The sequence below is a fragment of the Apteryx mantelli genome, chromosome 6 (genome assembly GCF_036417845.1).
Source record: "Apteryx mantelli isolate bAptMan1 chromosome 6, bAptMan1.hap1, whole genome shotgun sequence".
Taxonomy (NCBI): domain Eukaryota; kingdom Metazoa; phylum Chordata; class Aves; order Apterygiformes; family Apterygidae; genus Apteryx; species Apteryx mantelli.
Window position 1 is genome coordinate 24,862,241 of NC_089983.1, and position 23,775 is coordinate 24,886,015.

Below are 23,775 nucleotides of genomic sequence, written 5' to 3' on the forward strand. Positions count from 1 at the left end.
ATCTTAGAGTATTATACATAATTTGGCATAATAAATGCCCAGTTATTCTGCAAGTTTTCAAAACCTATTGTACAATTTTTTCCAAAAAATAAAATTTAGCCTGGTTTTTCTCAGGAAAGGATTAATGAAATCCATCAGCCCTGTCTTTTTCACTGGACCTCAGTGTTCAACTGAGTGCACTGCAGGGTTCAAGTTCTCAGAGACATTACATTTCTATGACTTTTTTGGAAACTGGGGGTGGAAGCAGATGGAAAAAAAACAAAACTAGGGCTCTCCTTAAAGGCAAAGCAGACAGGGCTTTGCCGTTCTCCATTCAGTAAACTTGGGGGCTGGTGCCCAACCAGCCTGTGTGTATCAGTCAGCCAGTCTGCGCATGCACAGTACAAACAAGGTGATAAACACGCCATCCTCCACCCAGCAAAACTTGTCAGGGAGATGGTGGGGAGATAAGATAAAAGAAGGGGCTGGACATACTTAAGAAGGGTAGAGAAGGACCCAAAAGGTTGTGGTAATAATGTAGGGAAAAGGGTTTAAAGGAGGGGTCCCAGATTAGGAAACCAGACTTCCTGTAGTTTACTGTTCACAAGACAAGTCTGAGTAGCGCTAAACAAAATGGTTGTTGGTGAATTTACAATCCTGAAGTTTGTCCCAAACTTTTTAGCCATGCTGCAGCTGAATATCTAGCAGATGGCTGTCCATGAAATGCAGAACAATAATTTTAATGACCATAATCCTAATTCCATATTAGATCAGTTTTTATGAATCTTGTAATTGTTCTGAGTGTCTTCATAGATTTAAAAAAAAAAAAGTGAAGAGGACGCATATGGAGTTAGTACAGAGCACCATAATTTTGATTAATGTTATTCCATCAGTGGCTGCCATGGAAATGCTCAAGACAAGGAGCAAAGAATTCATATATTCAGAACAAACTTGTAATTGTTGAAATGGGTTTTAATATTTTAATTCACTGGCCAAGAACCTGATAAATTCTTTGTAAGCCCTTAACTGATTCCTTAAATTTCTGTTATAACAGAGGTTGAGCCTTCTGTGCTGTACCTCTAAGGCACAGCAAGGCATGTCGATCCCACATTCCTGACCCCTGGCTGTAGACTTGGTAAAATTTAGTTCAGAGTATATCTGCATAGTTCAATACAACACAGTAACACATAAGCTGCTCCAAATGCACCAAAGCTTGTTCAGACTAATTTACCCTGCTAAGAATAGCAGAAAAATATATGTATCTAGATAGCTGACCTTTCCATTGTGCACCCACTAGTTTCCAACAGCATGCAGCTGAGGAGCTTCTCAAGCACAGCTATACCCATATTTTTGAGATTTCTGATAAATTTGCCTAACCATTTGTGAACACATTTATACTGCGGGGCTCACTTCCTGTAGTAATGCAGTCTACAGCTTAGTTACTTAGGCCATGAAAAAAGCAGCTCCCTTTGAAACCTACAGACTCTTCTTTCATGGGTTAAGTTCTGCTTACATCTCCACTGCCTTCATGTTTGCCCAGACCACTGGCAGGTCCTTGCTCTATCCTATTTTTTCCTCAACTGAACAGTCCTCGTGCAGTGAATTGTTCCTCATTAGAAAACCTGATTTTAGTACCTTCCTAATTCTAAATTACTTCTTTAGAATGTATGCTGGGAACTGCATGCTATAGCCAAGATGTAGACGCTCAGGGGACTTTAAACTGCATATTGTTTTCTTCTTATTTTTTCTAATAACTCTTAACATTGTATCTACGTTTTTGACAGTTCCTGAGCATTGAGCTACTATTTTCATACAACTCTCCCCACTAATTCCAAGACCTCTTTCCTGAATGGTATTAACTAAACTGGAACCTATTATAACAGAAATATGCTTTGTTTTTCCCTGTATGCTCTGAATTTCACATTTCACAGGTTGGTCACAGTAGTATCAGTGCAACTTTTCACAATCAGCTTTTGTTTTTAGTGTGCTGAATAATTCTACAGCATTTCCAGTCTTCGTCACTTTGTCATTCATCCTCCTGTTCTGACTCATTTTACACAGGTTCTGAATAGCAGAGGCCTCCATAGCATCTCACGCACACACTGTCTCTATTGCTTTTCATCAGCCTTAGCTAACCAGAGAAGAGTAGGGTAAAGAGAATAGTAATAACAGCTTTACCAGAAAGGTAGTTCTGCCCAAGGCTGTGTAGTGCTGTAGGAACCGCAGTCTTATGTGGTTATATCCTCTTTAAAAGGCAAACTGATGGCTAAGCGCTGGTACCAGGAGAAAGCCTTTGTAACCTAGAACTGGGGCTTTCAGATGCTCCATCCCTGCCACCCAGAAGAGAGCCAGAGCATAAGTAATAGTTTCACAGAATGTTATCTTCCAGGTAACTTTTCATATTGTGTTACTTACCACAAACTTTCAAAAGTGAAGTCCTTCCCCACAAAATGTTTATATCTGAGCCAGCAGATACAGGAAGTTGTGAAGGGGTGAATAAGTACAAGGAAAAAAAAAAATCAGGTAAAACTGAGTTTCTCACATATCAGTGCACAAATCTTCTAAAAAAATCTGGAGATTCATTGCAACACTATGAAAACTGGCAGTACCATTCATGTGATTAACCTAAGTTCAGTTTTGCCATTGTATTAGGATCATTCAAATCCATGTACTGCTGCTGCTGTCAGAAACACATCAAATGCACTTTGATCTAGTATGTTAGCTAAGTCAGTCCAAAACTTCTTTTAAGGAACAATGATTTCACACTTGTGGTATCTACAATCTTTGCAATCAAAACTGCAGGCAATGGGAAGAGTAGCCCTTGGGCAAAAGCAGTGGTAGTTTCCACTCTTTCAATTATTCTCTCCCTTTTCATAAATAATGCATTCTCAAAAGCACCTGTGAATAGTTCAAAACTTAAGGCTAAAAGAACACCACCATATCATAAGTTTCAATCTCCTCTACAACACAGTGGAAGAATAGCATAGCATCTCCCCCCCCAAAAAAAAAAAAAAAAAAGAGATTTTTATTCTTTAATTTTACAGAAATGAAAGCTATTAAGCCCTGGGTAATTGTACTTACATGCCATTACTGCATCTACAGTCTCCTGCGGGCAGGATGCTCTCCTTTAATCTGCAAGGCCACAAAGCAACCTGATCCTGGAAAGGCCTTGGTGTGTTCCGATTAGACTTTCCAACCTCTCTAACAGTGAATATTTGATGTATCGTGTAACAAGTGAACCATTTGCAAAACACTTCTTCAGGATGCAATTCCATGAGATGACTTGAGTGGATTTAACAGCTCACCACTACCAAAAGGAGAAGAACTGGCTTCTCTCACTCGCCTCTTCACTGTCACCTCTTGGCTGCATGTTCTCAACCTTGCACTAATCATAGTTGGTTAAGACACTTCTGTAAGCTGATTCAGCTTACTAACTCTGCAGAAAACTACCCTGGAAGAAGCAAGCAGTCGGTCCTTTTGCATAAGCACTGCAACAAATGCAAGCTCATGCAAAAAAGCAGGGAAAGGGAAGAAGGGAAGAGAGACTTCTCCCATTTTGTAATGGGTGGACATTAGTCAGATCAGTTGCTTGCAAAACTGTATCCTCAGATTCCCAACATACCTACAAATACTGGGAACCCTGCTACTTGACCCTGCAACTTTAAATAGTCACATTTATGTTCTCGCAGAAAATATTTATTGGAAAATGGAAATCCAGGTGATGCAACTTGCACTCTCAGGCTACTTACCTTGTTCATGCCAACCTCCTTCCTTATTAACATGTCAGTCCATTCCACTGTACACTTCTTGAGATTATAAAATACAGAACTGCCACGTTCTGAATGCAAGAGGACTACTCTTTTTGGAGCAAATAGCCAATAACAGTGATTAGAGTGCTAGGGGCTGGATTTGACCGATGAAGCAGGTTTATTCGCTCTATGAAGGAGGCCAGGCACCAGGTCAGCTAAATCAAAGATACTGCCACACTGTGAGAGATGCTTTTCTTGCTGTTGTACAAATATGCCTCAAATGACTTTGCCTTCAATACTGCCTAGGAATGGGAACACTCCTAAGGACAGTAAACCCTCATTGAAACAGTAGAGGAATGTGAGATTTTGGCACATTCTTAAGCAAGAAGATCCAAGCCATTCTTAAGGATGGCAATTTTAGGGCATAAGCATTAAGGAGGAGGAACACTGAGCTACAGTCCTGAACTGTCTTTCAAGGCTGATAAAGTAGCTCTAATACACAGACTGGTTTGATGATCTATTACAGAAAACCTAAAAAGGCAAAGCTCCTGACTTTGTTTCCTCTTAATTAGGCTATCAAATGTCTCTGGTTTGTGAGGAAAATGGTCTGTCTAGATGCAAGATAAATATTTTAATCACAGATCGGCTACAGAACAGAGACCTCAGAGTCCCCCTTTTTAATTTGGTCCTTTTTTTAAACCCTGAAGCAAAAGCCCTAGGCGAAGCCCTTACAACCTTTGCGGGGGGGGGGGGGGGGTTGCTGTACTGCACAACCTACATTTCTAAAACCAAATATAGGGAAAACTGATTCTGTTACCAGGATAAGAAAAGCAGCTAAAAAACAAATAGATACCAACAACAAAAAAAATAGTTAACGCAGCAAACAAGCCGTTTGGATTCCATCAAAGAATCATTCTGAAGTAACTCACACCATAACAACCTGCATTCGCAGTTTAAAACCAGTATTTTTCATGTCATGAACAGAATGATGGTTGTACTTGCATTGAAATACCCAACAGAATAAAGGGAAAAAAAAATATTCCACAATAGATGATTTTGGTACGCATGAAAATATTCAACCTGGGAACGACAGTGACAGTGCCAAGTTCTCCTGTAAATTCTCATGCATCACAATCCTGACCTCGTACACTGACAAGGCTCCATAGGGAGACAATTCATATTTTGACCAAAACCTTCAGTTGCAAAGATGTTAAAACCAAAAAGTTCAGGCACTGGGCTGAACCAAGATAACTTCTGACTTACAGTCCTGAGTGGGAAAGATGACCCTATTACTCAATTTGTTGTAATAAGTTAAGACTTCTTTGTGCTCCTCGCAGCACTAACAAAGGTGATGACAACACATTTCAGATTGTAAGTCATTTGACAATATACACTTTATTCTGATACAAAAATGAAATATTAACAAATTTCAATCCATTATGGACTATACTGAAGTTATTAATATCCATGCTATTTTTAAACTTGTTTAACCACAAGTATTAAAATTTCACCACACTAGCACCATTGCTCTTGAAGTCTTTGCCAGTTATTTTAATACATTATTCTGTTTCCAATCTTGCGATATTATCTTCTACATGAAGGCCATTTTTCTTCTATGGAGATACTTGGATTACTTTAGTTCAGGAAAAAGCTAATCTTAGATAGAGATGTCAACCTGTAGCACCCACAGTAGAAAAAGAATCATCCATCAGATATCTGAAGTTTAGTGATACTCAAGATCTTTCATGCTCCACACAAGTTAAGATACAAGTATTTGTCAGAGATCAGACTGATATGAGAGTGAATATTCCAGCACAGTGTTGATGGTAGTATATGAATACATGTTAATCTCCCAAATACAAGAACCAAAGACAGCAAGTCAATACATCACACAATCAAGACTCAAAAGGCTAGGAGCATCCCCCTTTCCACCTTACAATATTTAAAGGCTATCCAAGTTAAGACAATGTGTTTAATTTCAGTGTTTTCTAATGACAAAGCATTTATCACATCTGCATCATCTGCGCCCCTTTTGGAGAAAGATGTATTTACTACTGGAAATACCACTTGCTTTCAAGTTAACAAACACCTTTAGGTATTGAACAAATTTCTGTAGAACTGCAGCTTAGGGACCAATGCTTTGTTTTTAAAAGCAGCTACTGTAGAAAAACCTCAGTTGTATTTTATATGCCATGGTTTATGCTCTCAATAGCCCTATTTAAAAAGCAACTAGTTAGAACCTGTTAGAAAATGGACTCTATGTACAAGAATAACAGCCATAGAGCATGCATTAAACGAGTTCCATATCTAAATCTGAATTTGATTTGGAGAAATGAAACTGCTGGCCATGAAACTATCTGCATTGCAGAAGAAAAGCAAAGGTACAGAAACAAGCTAGTCACCTAAACAACAAGGTATCTAGTATAATGCATTTAAGACAAGATCGTGACCTCCCTGCAGCATTTTTAATTTTGGCTCACCCTTGGCTAAGAAAAGTTTGTCACTTAAAAAAAAATATATATATATATATATTCAGCCTGTGAGATTTCCATTTCATAAGAACATCCTAATTATAGGAAAATCTCTGCATTACCACTGTAAATTACATCAAGCTTTTAATTGTACATGTTGCAGTGTCAAGAGTTTACTTTCCAGATGTTTAGAGACAGCAGGTAACAAGTTTAAATGCTGGAATCACTCTGAACATACCTAAGCCTTAAGCTAAACAGAAATGCAAAAGCATATGCCATTTGACTTTATTTTCAGAGTAACTTAAGCATAATCAACACGAAAAAAGAAACTGACTTCACAAAAATACTACAAAGACTCAAAAACATATTGTTAACAGTTTAAGTACTAGACTACTAGACAGAAAGAGTTAAGAACAGAAATATTGCATACCTATGACAACCTGTGAGATACAGAAGAACAGGAAAGTACGTTCCCAGAGTTAAGAACCCATATGCATAAAAGCAGATTCCATGAAAAGTTATTTTACTGTTAGTCATCCAATTAAAAGCAGTTCTGCTTTCAGCTGGGTATCACTTTACAATACTAACCTCTACTAAACTACCCTGAAAGCACTAGAAATCTGAAAGGGAATCACTTGGTAAGCCAAGATTCATTTATTATGGGACAAATCACTGTTCTAATCAATGCAAAATGTTTTTATTGAATTATTGCAGAATGACTACATTACATACTACTGTCAATTGTGATGAAGAACTGAAGAGTCTTAACCTTTTTACGTCACACTTTAAGAGTTCCATTTTTATTACAAGTTAATGGACAATTTCTCAAAAACCGATTGTACGCTCCTCAGCATAACGAGAGCATTTTTTTCAAAGCACTTATTTCTATTTTGTTGATCTCAGACACACAGCAATTTTGTACCTGTCAGGAATGCAAGATTCTTGAACACAGATTATGTCAACAAACAAGCCTGATCCAGACCAAGAATTACTGGGTGACATATGCTTCCATACTTGCCTAATACTTAAGGCTTTCCTTCATGTTAAAAGGCTGGTAAAGGAAAGCCTAGAAGGAAATAAAGGTTAAACAAGTGTTTTACTAAGCACTACAAATCTTACCCAGTCAGAAACCTCCAATTGAAGAGGATGTGCAAGACATTCCCCATTTTGTCAATCAGCAGCTTCATTCAACCTGAAAATTAAAGAAATTACTCTTACCTTGTTAAAAAATCTCCCGCTACTCTTTTTAATTCATGAAAAATTTTAAAGGCAAACCTTACCTATGCTCATTGCCCTTCCTTTCAGGTCTAAATGCTAGACCTATTGATTTTGAGTCAACTCAAGTAGCTATCACTCAAGGAGGTTCCAAGAGGTGAAGAACTCTTGCTAGACTTTCTTCGATATTTCAGCTGTGATAAGCAGATTTAACTAGCTTTGGAAAGCTGCTTACTATCAGCACAGTATCTTATGCCTTCACTTTTCTGGAGTTGAAGCTGTTGCTCCTGCTGCCTTGTCATTCTTTAATTATGCTGACTTCTCCATACTCAATAGGCTGCTGAAGTCCTGTCTTATGAGTCTCCTTAGCAAAGTATGGATCAAAGAAGTACATCCTAGGTTCTTTAAAGCTGGTTAATCACTGTCCTTACAGCTTACACTTTTCCACATCACAAACAACAGCTAAGCTATCCCACCCACCTACAAAGTGGTCACTTACAGACTCCATCTCTTAAAAGGTTGCATACAGATCTTGTTCATAAAGTTTATTATGACACTATTTTTCAAAGTTAACAGTTGTCACAGTACAGCTACAAGAGGCCCTGTTAAAAAGAACACTGTCAATACATTCTAAGAAATTTAGAAATATCAGATCAATTTTCAGAAGGGACATCAACCCCATCCTCCAGTTGTCCCTGCAATCAGATGCAGGCCCCAGTTGCAAGTCTACACTTCTCCTAAGTGTAGTAATGTACAAAGCAAGTCAGTAATTAGGTGGCTCACTCCCTAGTGAGATGTGTTTTAAAGTTCTGAACGTGTTTTCAAACTCCAAAGGGGTTGTTTAAAAAATGCCTTTATTGAAATACAACCTCCCCCCCCAAGCCCAACTTAATAAATATGTACAATAACAAAAGTGTTCACTAAATCACCAATTCTTGCTTTTAAGTTAGATATTTTTAAAACTCCACAGAAAAGAATAATCAGACTTTGAAATCCAGTTTGGAGTCTACCAATCTTGACAGCGGTTCCTTGTTTTAGTATACTGCAGTCTAAATACACTCCAATAACAGTGTTTAAATAACATTGTTTAATTTTTTTCAACAACACACTCATTTTTCTACTACTTAAAATTATAATTCATTATTAATATGACTGATTATGACTTTAGCCATTTCATACATCTTTGCAGATTCATTCCTACACTGGAATTGCATTTACCTTATACTGCACATTGACCCAGAAGTGAAACAGGTGAAAATAATTCCAATAGCACATACTGTCAAGTGTCTGAGCGTTTCTTCTATTGACTGTGTCCCTACTTCTGAGTCTAAATTGACAGAAAGCACTGTCCTGGCAATAGCTGAGAGAAAAGCCAGATCAGCTGAGAAAAGGACCGATGGTAGCGCCTAAATTTGGAAGTCAGAAGTGAGAATTGAGTACAATTTCTAGCCATATGTGCTGATAAGATTTGCTACTCCAGTGTATCAGATCAAATTGTAACACACTATCATTTTACCTATGGAAACTTAAGACTGTACCATGTTTTGTTCTACATCGTGGGAAGTGCTTCTCATCAGTAAAATACAAACTAGGTTGTGTTTTCTTCTGATCTTCAAGCTCTTATCTGAGCTTAGATACTCACAAGGGAAAAAGCTTGGAAACTATACTACTTAGCCCATCATGAATGGGCTTTTGGAACGCATTACCTGGGACTGTCAGTGATTACACCTGTGCTACCCTTGGCTCCCAGTCAGAAGAATGTGTCCAGAAAATTGCCTAGGGTGCATGCAAGAAAGTATATAGCCATTAAGTTATTTTGGAACATACCTAGTACTCTCACTATGACACCTCTTTTAATTGAAACAGTGCAGTCTGGTGTGAGGGAGAGGGAAATGGGGAGAAACGAAGGGGAAGGAGATTGAAATTGCAAGCCACCCTCCCCACAGTGTAGTTTTATTCAACAGAATCATTGTATATCCCAAGGAAACAGGCACTTGATTCTCCCCCACCCACCCCCCCCCACACCTTTAACTTCTCGGGAATTACAATAAATAAAAAGATAAAAAACAAGTTTCTTTTTTTCTTCACCCAAAACTTGAGCGACTGCAGTTATCCCTTATACATCTCAAATGAGACTGGAGACAGCTTGAATGTGGCTAAAGTTGGTCTTGTTAAAATATTTATCATGCCTTATTTTCTTGAAGCGCTAGTACTAATACAGAACTACAAATTAAAAAAATATGCACAAACCAAAAGTAATTTGAAATTTTCATTTGAAGGTAAAGCTTAGTTCTATAATTCACAAACACTAATTTGAGTAACTCAATCCTAGTTATACATCTAAACAAACTATAATGCAACATACAGATGTTTTCCCTCTGTATGCCTATGTAACTCATGTCAATGACAGTTACATATATACACTGAGACTAGACCCCTTAAGACTGCAAATCAATAGGTGTTTCTATTGTTAACTTTAAATTAATACAAAATAGTAATTGAGAAATGCATTAATCCTCTCTATTAACTAACAAGGAAACACCCTAAACTACATTTTATTTCTGTTATAGAATTCTCTGTACTAAATGTGGAAAAACTAAACTACACAAATATTGAAAAGTTAAAAATTCCTTAATTTGTTTATTCCTGGTACCACTACCACAATTTACAGGGCAATATACCTGATGTAATGGGAAAATAAAAAGAAAAAAGAAAGACAAAGCTACAACAGATAAAGACCTCAGGAATGTACATCTAATCGACACTACATTGCATTAATCAATAGCTGCACTTTTTGCAAACTGTGGCTATGACAGTCCTGAACAAGAAGGGTTTCCTGTTTAAGCTGCAGTAACTTTTCTGACTATGGATCATCGTTCCTTCTGTGGCAGATTTTACAGTTCCTCTAATGCATTTGGGACGACTGTCTCAAAGTAACCTGCAGCTTTCCTGACAACTCCTCGCTCTCTCTCCTGCTAAGAACTGTAGCCTGTTGAATACAGGATAAGAAAATTATTACTCTCAGTGAACAGTTGTACATTATTCATCATCATTATAAATATGTATTACACCTACCCTTTTTCGGTAGCATTTTTAGAATCTTCTACCACCATAGCCCCCACTTCCACTTCCAGATCCATAACCACCTACAAAAAAAAGTGTATATATTGAAATATAGGAATAAGAAAGTTTAAAGAAGAATATTTTTAATATAAGATGTATTTACCACCATAGGGACTGCCTGAACTTCTGCCACCAAAGCTGCCACCACCTTTCATGGGACCATAGTTAGATTGTTGCTGTCCACTGTAATTGCCAAAATCATTGTAGTTTCCACTGCCACCATAATTACCTGAAACAAATGCAGATTTATAAACCCACTTGTGTTCAATACTTAGGTCATGAAGCTTGTCAACTTAAGGATTCAACATAAATTTTAATAGCTGTTTAAAACAGCCTAAAACAGAATTGCAAACATTTCACATACTACCTCTACTCACAATGCACCAACGAGGGAAAATCCTTAGCATTTTCAAGATTAGAAACACGTATTTCATTGAAGGTGAAAAATACCAGACTATATTAGAAAACTTAAACTGATCTGAATAGGCAATTTGAAGCTAACACAGTAGGCCAAATTTAATGATTGCCTCTAAACTCAAAGCACATGAGTTTCACCGTCATTCTTCCACTGCCTAGTGCTTTGCATGTACAACAACAACGTAAACCACAAACCAAGCACACGATTTATTTGCTCTCAAAAGCAACAGAACCGTAAGGGGCATACTGAATAAATACCTCAGAGGGTATAAATTAGCACTCAGCAAATTTTGCACCAGATTAACTCCCCAAACCTGCACTAGTCCTTGCAAATTCTTACTACTCCTGCCCCAACCATTGTAGTAAAGACTCTAAGCTGGTTTTGTAGTTGTGGGATATCCTAATCAGAAACATCATGTCAGTCGTAACAGACATCCACAGAAGTTGCTCCAAATTTAAGAATTAACAACACAGTTCAGAACACCCTTCAGGGAAATGTAGCATTCACAAAGAATAGGAACACTGCTGAACTGATTACTCAACAGGACACAGCTAGCTTATTTTGGTTAGATATTAAAATGGAAGATGTTAATCACTTACCAAGGATTTACTCTAGTTAATGCTGTAGAACAGTAATACCATAATGCGGTGTTCTATTAGTCTAAGTAACCAGTGTTCAAGAATTGAGGGTTGAGCCATTCCACTGCTCTACAATAAGGGATTTTTACCAGCACAGTTATGTTGGGGAGTGAAATTATCATCATCCATGACTGACATCTTTAGTAGTGAAATTCTGTAACTTAGTCTTGGCCTTTATTTCAATACATTATGTAACATTGCATCAACCAGAGTTGGACATGTGGACTATGGTCACTAGCATTCTAAATTACCTCCTTTTTATCTGTAAATCCTACATACAAGCCTTGTACAGCAAATAATAGCTGTCTTAAAAATATGCAAAGGTTACCTAATTCTTTATACAGTAAGTGTTAAAAGTTTAATGTGGGGTTAGTCAGGTATAGTCTGGTCACAGCAAAAAACCCTGCTTTTACAAATATAATTTGAGTCACTCATTTCACAAGAAAACAGTAAAAAAAAAAAAAGCTTGCACAAACTTAAAATCGCCAAGGCAAACACGATCCAGACAGCATAAACTGATAACTGGCAGCAATAGAGCCCTTCAAATGGGGAAAAGTTAAAATAGAAATCTACATGATAACTTCACATACAAGTCTGAGCTGGGCTGGGTAGTCGGGGTAAACTTTCCTCTTGCTATTAGTGAAGTTTATCCCTTTTCTCCTACTACACCTCCAAACTCAAGATTTACAACTGCTTCTTCTTGAAATATAAGTTTCAGGCAAAACAATGCTGTATAGTTTAATCAAAGCTTATCCAGATGGGAGAGAACTTTCCTTACACTACATAATCTTTTCTGTTAAGACCTAACTATACAAGTACTCTTATGTATTATCATACTTCATGTTGCACAACTGAGGCCTGATTTAAAAAAAAAAGGGATGGCTAACTAGAGTTGGCATCTTACCACCACCAAAATTTCCTCCTTCATTGTAGCCATCATATCCTCCTCCTCCACCTCCATATCCACCACCTGGGTTTCCATATCCTGGTCCTCCACCACCACCATAACCTCCTCTGCTGCCATAGCCAGGACCACCTCCATAGTTGCCACCTTCAAAAAAAAAAAAAAAAAAAAAAGCATCAAATCAAGCATATCAAAATTAAATACTGGTAAGTTAAAGCTCATATTTAAAAACAACAAAAACAATTATAATGTACCCGAATTATCTAGTCCAAATAGAAAACATTTGTCTATGTTAGAAATATAATACTAAATTTCATTCTTGCTCATGCAAACTGCATAGACATACCACCACCACCACCCGTTAACTGTGTTAACTGCCTCTTTACACAAGTGGCTGTCAGTACTATACACCATCCTCTTTATACCTCTAAATTGAAAGTAATTAGTAGGCAAAGTCCTCAAAAGAATTCTGGTTTACAGTTTTGATCTAGACATACAGCTTTACTTACACTTGTGCCAAAACTACTAGATGATCTTTTTTCCAGTCACCAAAAGTGTATCTAAAAGACTTAATATTCCAGGTGCTGACCTGGTCTCAGACATATTTATGAAGTAGTTCTGAACCAGGAAATAGTCCCAGAGAACTCAACATCACTAAGCATGACTGCTTGTAGAATCAGGACATATGTAACTACAGGTTATCTCGCCATTTGTTTCAATGAAAATGCCACTTCCACAGCTCACACTGTGGCAACTTCCACAGCCTTCTTCAGATCCTTTCTGGACACTCACCCCAATTTCATCTTTCAAAAGATAATACCAATGCATGAGAAGTCTTACAGTTGATTTAAAGACAGTTCTAGTATCATTTAAAGAGACAGCTGGTCACTGCTTTACCTCACAGATTTAATCATCTCAAATGATATCTGAATCTTCATTCCACTCTATAATAATATATAGCTGCTTCATGACATGAAGCACGACCTCATGACACGAGCTTATTTAAAGGCTGAATGCAGGGGAAATTTTTTTTCCCACCACTTTTGGGGGAGGGGGGAAAGAAGGGAAAACAAAGTAAAACCAAGAACCTCCAACTCTTGATACTCAACAAGGTAAAAAAAAAAAAAAAAACAACTATCACCAAAGTAGACTTGGTTTCCAAGATGGAAATAAGACTTAAAGCTAGTTATAAAATTAAGAAAAAAGAGGGGGGGGGGAGGGGGGAATACACTTACCATCACCAAATCCATTGTATCCGTCACCACCCCCAAAGCTTCCTCTGCTCCCACCACCGCCACCACCACCCCCATAGCCTCCTGGAACACAAAACAGATGAGATTTTTTTCCTGCACACACATTAAGTATTAAAGCCAACAGACACAGCAAATGAAAAGTCACGTTTTGGAGAAACATTCCAGTCATCTACCTCTTCCGCCAAAGTTTCCTCCTCGGCCAAAGTTTCCACCACCACCTCCAAAGTTTCCACGACCCATGAAGTTGCCTGAGCCACCCCCACGACCTAAAAAATATTTTACTTAAATTACATTAATTGAAAACCAGTGCTACAAAATTATCATACATAATTCTAAATTTACCTCTCTGAGAACTAGCAGTCTGCATCTCTTGTTTTGAGAGTGCTTTTTTCACTTCACAGTTATGTCCATTTATAGTATGATATTTCTGAACTAGAGATAATTGTGAAATTGGAAAGTTAGAAAATCAAATCAGTACACCATAAAAACAGTACACCATAAAACACTAACAAAATGCCACTGTAAGGCATGAGCATAGTTTAAGTATTAGATCTACCCCATTTCTTGCAATATTGTCAAGCAGCTGATTTATGATAATATTACGTTCCATGCACTGCTTTTCTGAGAACTAAAGTTCATCCCCATGCCACTTCTCATTAAAGAATTACATACCAACAATTTTATCAACGGTATCATGATCATCAAAAGTTACAAAAGCAAAGCCTCTTTTCTTTCCGCTTTGCCTGTCTTCCATGACTTCTATAGTTTCAATCTTGCCATATTTTTCAAAGTATTCCCTTAAATTATACTCTTCTGTATCTTCTTTAATTCCACCAACAAATATTTTCTTTACTGTGAGATGTGCCCCAGGCTTTACAGAATCCTGCAATACCAAAAATGACATTCAGTGTTTTACATAACTTTGTTTCTTAATGCGTGCCTAGTTAACTGAAACACTAACTTACCTCCCTTGAAACTGCTCTCTTTGGTTCAACCACACGTCCATCAACCTTATGTGGTCGAGCACTCATTGCAGCATCTACCTCTTCCACACAAGAGTAAGTCACAAAGCCGAAGCCTCTGGAACGTTTTGTTTGTGGGTCTCTCATCACCTACAAAAATGTAGAAGAGACACTTCATTCCTATACTATATTAAGTACCTGTATCTTTCCAAAAGCACAAATATTTGACACCTTACCACACAATCCGTGAGCGTGCCCCATTTTTCAAAGTGCTCTCTCAAGCTATCATCTGTTGTTTCAAAGCTCAGACCCCCAATGAATAGCTTTCTCAGCTGCTCTGGCTCTTTAGGCTCATGGCCCTACAAAAGGAAAAAAGAAATACATTTCTGAATACAAACCACAGAGTTAAAATTCCACAGAATTACTAAAAATGATCTGTGCACATTCTAACTAAAAGTGGAACATATTTGCACGAAAACAATGACTTCTAATGGTTGTAGACAGCAGCAGAGTGAGCTTAACACTTAATGAGGTGTGGTTTTAATTAAAACAGTAACTAGTTAACAACTTAAGAATGCTCAAATGCAAACAACAGTAAGAAGAAACTTCAAGGTACTAAATTGTTCTGTTCTCCCCCCCCCACCCCCAGCAAAGCGCTTCCATTTTATGTCTATCTTAATTTCAAGTTGCAAATTGCTCTGTAGGGATTTGCAAAGAACCACTGCAAGATAAAAGGAAGCTTTAACACTTTATAAAACATAATCATGAGAAACTATCAAAAGCTTAAGAAAAGTGTTCAACATAAAATGTCCAAAACAAGGGTCTAGCCTTTTGTACCATCCAGTTTAAAACATTTAAAAAAATTCTTATTTCCATGCCTGTGTGAGAAAATTAATTCTTAGTTCCTTAAAAGTGCAAATTTTGTACTGAGATAACTTTGTTAGTTGAGAGACTACACAAACAAGAAAGTAGAAGTACTTATCTGGCTTTCAGTGTTGTGGGAAATACCTCCTAAATGTGAATCAGTTTGGACTTATCTTTATTAAGAAAATGAAACTGTAACAGGTGGTTAGGAATTTGATCATGAATGGGGACTAACTACTGGAGCAAGACTGGTATCTTAACAAGCATAGTTGAAACAAACTTCAGTGTAATTGAAGCTATTGACAGTATTACCTACACCTGATCAGCCACATTTTAAAGTGTGCTAAAGTTTTCTATAGCACCCTTAAATGCAGGCTTAATAGTGCCTAAGTGCTTCTGCTTTCTTTCAGTGTTAGTTATTTTAGCGGGGCAGGAAATATCCCTGTACTTTTGACAGAAGTTTGGCAAGTCATTTTAACTTTTTTCCCCACAAGACAAAGGCGACTTATAAATAAGACTTTAATGTAGTTGCTTGTTAACAATCAGATATTTCTGTGCATTCAAACCACTCCACAGCAAAGGTGCTGGCCAGAGCTGCTGCATGACTTCAATTCTGCAGCAGGAATGTGCAATAGGATCCACTGTTTCTGCTGCAATGAGTTAGTTTGGACTAGAAGCAGCACAAACTTGAGAGCTGAACTAGACAGATCAGATCACAGCCTTTTACATACACATCTTTGTATCTGTATTATACTTTTACATGCATCTTGCTTCAAATGTACACATGAAGTGCTTTAGCCCCTGTTGCTGTTTAAATAAAGGGGGGTGGGGGATCAGTCAGAAAAGTGTCTTGCACTACATTTGCCCTAGAGAGCAATGAAATTTGTGAAGCAATACATGGCAAAACGGTTTCTCAATTATACACTGCTTTGGATTCTTTTACTGCTTTTAGGATCCTTTTATAATCCAATGGTTTATAATGTTCAGATTGTACTACAAGAAACAATGCCTAAGATTATGGAGAGCTGGCTGGCAAGAGACCGCAGCTCTTATTTACACCCTCAAAACCAAGCAAGAGAGCCCCGATATTCTGGGTAACAACTTTCAATTTAAGGCACTGATTTTTTACAGTTCTCTGACTACTTATGGTTATGGGGTTGTCTATTAGCAATTCAGATCACTTCTACCTTGAAAAAATGACAACAGAACTCTTCAGGTCACTCCTGGCAGAAAAGGGCTTTGCTTTTCCTTCACATTTTTATTACATATGCAGGAACTGCAGTTCTCATTATGGAGGAAAAAGATTTGCTGTTACAGCTTCCCAAAGCCAACAGAAATTGTGTCGCACGCTGTGGCCACAGTCTTCCATCATAGGGAGACACTATTACCCTCAGAGCTTCTCTATGTTATAGCTTTCCACAGAAATGGAAGAAAACATTTTCTTAGGGAACAGGTATTTTTTTCAGGCATTTTGCTCTTACTGGGGATAAGAGTGCCCAAGGTTTTCAGAGTGCTGCTCTCTATCATGCAGGATGCTACTTTTTAGTCCTTCAGCAATGGGCTAGTTGTAACAGCATTCTTCTGGGCAGCAAGCCCTGCACAACACAGTTCCTTTCCTCCTCCCTGTTGTAACTACTACATGGGCTGCAATAGGATTAGCAAGCTCCCTCCCACTCAGTCGATACCGCGAGCCAGCACGCCATTTCACAGTACTCAGTTTTCACCACGCGTTGGGGGGGGGAGGGGAAAGCTCAGCCTTCTTGCAGCCAGCAAATCACTTCGTTTCTTTCCATAAGCAGTTTACGGGAGTTCCCAAATATCTTTGCACATTCTGAGGAGGTGGGGACTTTTTCTCCTTCAGCCTTGCCTGGCAATTTCCCTCCCTCAAGCCAACGCTTTCCACAGCACCAACCGCCTCCATTTTGTGAGCAATCTCCTCTCCTCCACCCTCAATATGGAGTCGGAGAGGGGCGGGGCCACGGCGGAGCGGTACCGCGCGTGCGCAGTAGCGGCAGCTCCCCCCCTCCCCCGCCACGTCCCGGAGCCGCAGCGGCGCCGCGGGAGCGCCCCGCCCCGCCCGGCAGCGCGCAGCCGCCGCCAGCGCGGCCCGCGAGCCCGGAGGCCGCCGCCAGCGGCCGGCATGTCAGGAAGGCATTTCGTTCCCTCCGCAACATCCTTTCTCGAAGTAACTGTTCGAACTACAGCCTCCCACGCCCTGTCTAAACCCAAAACACGCAGTTCAGTCTACCTGTACCTCCTTTTCAGCAGGGGAGGGGAAAAAAAAAACCCACGATAGCACCGCCTTTCCCCTCCCAGCCAAGCGACTCCTGTAAAAGTTCTTTTCTGTCGAAAAGGTCTCACAATTTTGGCACAATGCTGCCGGTACACTGTATCACTTTTATCCCGTGTTAGCCAGAAACTTAATTTTCATATGACAGGGGCTTTGAATAATCAACATTTTGAAGTTGCAGTACTTCCGTCAGAAGGCACTGTCCTCACACCACTCCCATGTGCTATATCTTTATGAAAAAGCTAACACCAACAACTTTCCACAGAATGCCTCTCACCATACCGAAGTTTATCTGCAGCGAAACCTGTAAAGTTAAACTGCCCAATCCCCCAGGCAGTCCAATCTTGGACTATCTCCTGAAACTCAAAAACTTACAGACAACCAGGGCCTAATAAACGTTCTCTGTGAAACATTTTCTCTATTAACTTAATAGCTTTTAAGTACCTTCCAGGCAAAGTTACTTTTGTTAACTACAAAAGCTTGTTTTGCAGGCAGCTGAGTAACCAAAGTTATATTGTATCCAAAACCCAAACCTAACCTGATAATTGATGCATTCTTTTCAGAAGGACTTTACACACAATACTTTGATACAAAAAAAACTTAGGCTACAGGATACATGTAACTCAATAAGGTTTGTTCAAAACTATGTACCTGCCCTCTCAGATTACACTAGTGTATCATCTCCAGAAAAAGATGGTTTAAATAGCTAAAAATATCCAGCCCTGCTGGAAAACAGGCATTGGAAAGGAAACAAATCAATATAAAGAGTCAGAAAATGGCTCAGTTAGAGGCTATATAAACATATTTAACATCCTCTTTGTTGGGCTTAAAATTATTTTTTCTGAACAGTACCAAGGCTTTCTTTTCCCCTCCCATTCCTGCACCCTGCCCCATCCTTCCAGAACAGTCCCAATCTTCACCACACACCTCATTCAGTCTACATTTCTGCTAGAAACAAGAGAAAACAATTATTTTTACTTAGTACAACATCATTTTCATCTGCAGTATCAGGCAACCATTTGTATTAAAAATTATTCCCATTAAAAACAGAATTTTGAAGATCAGAAGAAAAATCAAGTTCCTGCTGATGTTCTAAGTGCAAAAAACTCTTAAAAAATTGCTACACCCTGTTCCAATCACGAACAATAAAGACATATTTGATCACTTTTGTTATAACAGAAAACTAGGAAAGTAAAATTTCCCCATTATGTTTAACACTCAACTCCTTAAAATTTTATTTATTTTTTTGTATTTTAAGGAGTTATTTTGCTAATACGGGGATGAAGACAGCAGAAAAAAGCTCAGAACTAATCCATCAGATGGAAATAGTCAAGTTTTGTTACTCTTTTCTCCTCAAAACTACATTTTTTAATGGAAAAAGGCAATAGTCTCACCTGTGAGGACCTTCTTCCTTTCCTCTTGTAGTCTTCAACCTCTCTTTCTTCCTTAAGAGTAGCCATTTTGGAAGGGTACTCTGAATCAGCCTTTCTTTTAAATCTAGGAAACCTAGAAAACAGGTTGGATAAGTCAACACTTACCCCAAATCCTAGAAAACAGGGCCTTCTCTGGCTGGAACAAATGGCTTTACAGGAGAAAATGGGGGAGGGGTAAAATTAAAAATATAAATATTTAAAAGGGTAGAGTAAAAATCCTCAGTCTATTTTGCTCACAGTTATGAAGAGCTGCAGAAGGAACATCTGCTATCCTACTAAAGGTCTGTTTATAACTGTCAGAATAACTAGGAATAATCTAAAACATAAATCTGTAGGAAAAAACTATGTTAAATGTTGTTTTACGTAACTATCATGAATACAACTGGTACAGGGCAAGCAAATTCCACTTTTGCTATCCAAATCAAATTCTACTTCTCTAGAGTTCATGCCTGAAATATTTAATGTTTTACAAACAAGGCTTATTAGCAGTAATCATATGCATGGTCTACTGTTATCAGTGACCCAACAGCCTACAAAACTGGAACACCAGAGGATGCATTAAAAATGCTTTCTGCACTGAAAAATATTTTCCTTAAAATATCAGCACAAAAATTTTGTATTGATTTGATTCTTGCAAGGTTAGAAACTTTAATAGTTGACCACTAGTAATCTGTATTATAGTACTGGTCAATTGGCATAGTCCTTTGCTTCCAAATTACGTATTTAATTACTACCCAATGTTCTATTTACATGTCTAACTGCTCACAGTAAAGATGTTAACATATTTATGTAACATGTCATTGCAAAAAGAAGCAAGTATTTCACAAATAAGGTTAGTTAATGAATCCATATGTAAGCATTCAAACAAAAAAGCATGTTCCCTTTAATCTTTATTATATCAAGTTTACTCAGATCATTAAGTTACTTAATTTGTCTTACTATACTGTATTAGTATCTCTGGGAACAATTCATGGTTAATTTGGATGTTGCTTAAAATTTATTACAGTAGCCAAAGTAGAACACTCTAATGAATAATGTGCTACTGTAAAATTCCATTTGTGCTACATGAAAATCACTGATATTTACAAGATTAGGTGTATTTTTAAAGTTTTATTCCTTGCAAACACTATATTGGGAAAGACAGGCAGGTTTCTTAATGACCAGTATGTACTGTTCTACAGAGTGAAAATTATTACTTAAAATAATTCCATGTTGAAATACAGCTTCAAATTAAGATCTTCAAATTAAATCTGGTTGCAAAATCACAAGCATCATGATTAACAATTTTTAAAGTTTTTATGAAGTAACATTAAGACTTTTGTATACCTCTCTACAGAAGTGTTAAGCCTGCTCTTGAAATCCTTCAAGCCAAACATTAGCAAAAGGAGAGCAGATAGGGCAGTTTTGTAACACCTCCTGAGCTGTTAAATTCCTTAAAGCATGCTGGGGAGGTATGAAACAGAATACTGACAAGTCAAAAGCTTTTGAAAAAGTAGCTGTATGGCAACATTAATCTTTGGGAATTGTTAGGGAGAGAAGGGATAAGCCTATTTAGGTATCTACCGAAGACATGAAAAGTATGCAGTCCCTCTCTCATACTGTCACCTGCTGCTTTCCCCAGTGGGACTCCATGTTGGCCAGCTCATAGGCGTAATCTCTGCTATGATGGCCTCCGAAGACCAGATGGGCAAAAGAATTGTCTCATTGCTAATACATACTATCCACTAAAGAGGAACACAGCCCTATTCCTACTTTTAATCACAGAAACTTAAGACATTTTTATACTGTTTTTTATACTTGCTACCAACAAAATACTGTATTCAACTTTAATTTAAGATATTCAAAACATTTTTATCAACTGAGTTAAACTAGCATTGAAACAGTTGTATACTACAACTTAACCACAGAACTGAAAGTAATCTCAGAACAAATTTGCTAGCTATAGTGAACAGAAAGCCACTAGGGGATGCCTCATTACTCAAAGGAATTTATACTACTACATCTCTTACAGAGGCAATAAGCAAGATAGTAGAGGGGAAACAGACATTCCCAAGATGAAAGTTTACCTGTCCATTCAGAGAATACTATGGAGATGTATTGGTCTTTTTTGTATATAGCTAAAGTTGGACCTAATGTGCATACAGTATATCGTGCCAAACCTAAGAGTTAAAGCAGCAAAACAATAGATTTTCAGCTTTAAGTGTGTTGGCAGTTTATTCCCAACGCCAACAGGAACGTCTGCTGGGAAAAAAACAAGAAGATATTAGCTTAATAACTTATGTGATGGGTTTCCAAACTTTATTGAAGCATGTTCAAATGCTCTGAAGTCATCATCCCTCCCATTTGTCAAACTATGCAACAACCCTGAAGCAACTAAAACAATTGCTTACATGGAAAGTGGAGTTATTTTTAGCTGTTTTGCTAAGGGATCCAGTTTCTTCTCTACTTTTAAGGCAGGAACAGAAGCTAGTGTGAGCTGTTGGTTTCTCTGTTCTCAATTCTACGAGGCTTCAGCTTGCAATAAAGGAAGGGGCCAAGATGCCCAAGAAATATACTGCAACAATTTTGCTCACCATGCATTACTTACAAACAACTGAGCAAAAATCTTAGGTTTTGAGGGAAAAGGGAAGAAAAGCAAAGGGGCTACTGTTACAGTATCTTCCCTCTGGGTAGGATGTGGATGACTGCCCTAGTACAAATTTAATCGCAATTTCATTCAAGTCAAGGAAACTTTGAACCAAGCTCTGCGCGGGACTGTTTCTTTGTGTTGTCTAACAGGATCATGGCGGGAGGCCACTGAATGTCGTGGCTCTTGTACATGTACAGTTGGGGGGGGGGGGCTTGGAAAGGAGAAAGGGAAACGAGAAAGCATCTGAGAGAGCTTTGCGGTAAGCTTTCCCCCCTTCCCGGTCAGCAAAAGCTTGCTACACGTGTTAATTCCCCTCGGGAAGAGGGGGCCTAGGGAGGTGCTGCTACGTGTACTAGGCCTTTTTTCCAGCGAGGAGCAAGGGACGGCCCTGTACAACCGTATTGCTTTAAAAGTCTCTTCCCAAAAAAACGGGTTGGAGAAGAATATCCCTGGCGCAGTACTGCGGGTAGCTTTTACCGGGGCCGTACAGGGAGAACGGGAACAATGACATCTCTCTGTCTGGGACTCATCCCCCTCCACCATCACCCTCGCCCGAACACGCGCCGAAGCATTTCGGTCTCCCCCAAGGATGGCAAAAGGGAGCTCTGATGCCCACAGCCCTGTCGCAAGTCGAGGGCCAGCCCCGCGCCACCCACCCACGCGCTGGAGCGCAGCGAAATGGCGGCCGCAGCCACCGTGCCCCAGGGGCCGTACGGAGGAAGCGCAGCCACCCCGCGCCCTCCCCCTTCCTCCCAGCGACCGCCATTGCAGGCTAATGCGCCATTCCGCAGCGAGAAGGGAAGTGAGCCCGGAGCGCGGGGGAAGCCCAGCAAAAAGGCAACGGCGGTCGCCGCTCAGCGAAGGCGGCGGGAAGCGCAAAGAGCACCACTGTGGCCCCTTCCCCCCAAGCCCCCTCCTTCAGCCCGGCGCGCCCAGCACCTCCTTCCCGCCCAGGACCACTAGCGGAGAGCTTAAGCATCTCTACTAGTGTGGGGGGCAGGGAAGGCCGCTTCATCTCCCCTTCCTCCCTTGCCTCAGCTTAGCTTAACGGGTCCCGCTCCCTCCACGCGGTAGGCAATTACCTCCATTTTGTGACCGGACTCGCCTCCTTCGGTATCAATATGGAGCCGAGAGGAAGAGGAGGGGGAGGGCGGAGGAGGGGTCACGTGACGGGAAGGCGGGTTCCGGGCGCCGCGCGCGCTCGGGCTCGCGGCGGGCGGACGGGACGGTAATCGCAGCCGCGCGCGGCGGCTGTTCCCTCTTTCTTCTCCCCCTCCCCTCCCCCCGCCGCTCGCCGCCCCTCCCCCCGCCCCGCAGTGCCGCCAGCCCTGGGCCGCGCTCGGCGGCGCAGACCCTTCCCCACCCAGAGAGGGAAAAAGGAAGGGAGCGGGAACAGCCGAAGAGGGAAGGTGGGAAAGGGGGAGTAGAGGTGAGATAAGATAAGATATAACCGTGCCAGCGTTCAGTTAAGCTTCTTCCCGCCCTCGTCGGTCACACGCCTGCCGCTGGCCTAGCGCGCTAACCGCCGCCCGCTGTGGGGGTGGCGGCCCCGCCGACGCGCAGCCGTTAGTGGTGGCGCACTGGCGGGCACCGCCTCTCGCCTTCAGCACGTCAGGCCGCCGCCCGCCCCTACTGCCTTCATCACGCGGGCCGGGAGCCCAGACCGCCGGGTCTCCCGCACGGGCGGCTGGCTGCGGCCCTAGGCGCCGTTGTGGAAGGGGAGCCACCGAGACGTTGACCTTGACGAAAATTATTAATCGGACGGGTTAGAATACTTTTATAGGAGAGGGAAAAAAAAGGGGGGGGGAAGGTTGTGATACAGAGTTCTGCAGGAGAACCACAGTATG

General features: G+C 39.9%; 1 protein-coding gene across 11 annotated transcripts; it reads right to left on the minus strand.

Annotated features, from left to right (window-relative positions):
- Window positions 1-5,104: 5,104 nt before the first annotated feature.
- Window positions 5,105-23,479, minus strand: HNRNPA3 (heterogeneous nuclear ribonucleoprotein A3). Of its 11 annotated transcripts, XR_010884557.1 has the most exons (14): window positions 23,380-23,469; window positions 21,366-21,537; window positions 19,261-19,372; window positions 14,949-15,071; window positions 14,716-14,862; window positions 14,423-14,633; window positions 14,093-14,182; window positions 13,924-14,016; window positions 13,733-13,813; window positions 12,498-12,644; window positions 10,641-10,766; window positions 10,490-10,560; window positions 7,319-7,391; window positions 5,105-5,403 (listed from the first exon to the last, which is right to left on the minus strand). XR_010884557.1 is itself a non-coding variant. In XM_067299004.1 (13 exons), exons 2-12 carry the CDS (start codon window positions 21,371-21,373, stop codon window positions 10,508-10,510), a joined length of 1,191 nt encoding a protein of 396 aa, XP_067155105.1. In that variant the 5' UTR covers window positions 21,374-21,458; window positions 23,380-23,468; the 3' UTR covers window positions 7,945-10,403; window positions 10,490-10,507. The 11 variants fall into 11 exon arrangements, 10 of the variants coding, with proteins under 10 accessions (XP_067155105.1, XP_013816057.1, XP_067155103.1 ...); XM_067299004.1 differs by lacking the exons at window positions 5,105-5,403; window positions 7,319-7,391 and adding an exon at window positions 7,945-10,403 and having other exon boundaries at window positions 21,366-21,458; window positions 23,380-23,468; XM_013960603.2 differs by lacking the exons at window positions 5,105-5,403; window positions 7,319-7,391 and adding an exon at window positions 7,945-10,403 and having other exon boundaries at window positions 23,380-23,468.
- Between the last annotated feature and the right edge of the window lie 296 nt (window positions 23,480-23,775).

Bases quoted from the DNA above. Each gene is read 5' to 3' on its own strand.
- HNRNPA3 (XM_067299004.1), bottom strand. The intron at 14,863-14,948 runs GTAAGGTGTCAA...ACATTTTTGTAG, and splicing joins GCACGCTCACGGATTGTGTG to GTGATGAGAGACCCACAAAC. The intron at 10,767-12,497 runs GTAAGATGCCAA...CATTTGTTTCAG, and splicing joins AGGAGGAAATTTTGGTGGTG to GTAATTATGGTGGCAGTGGA.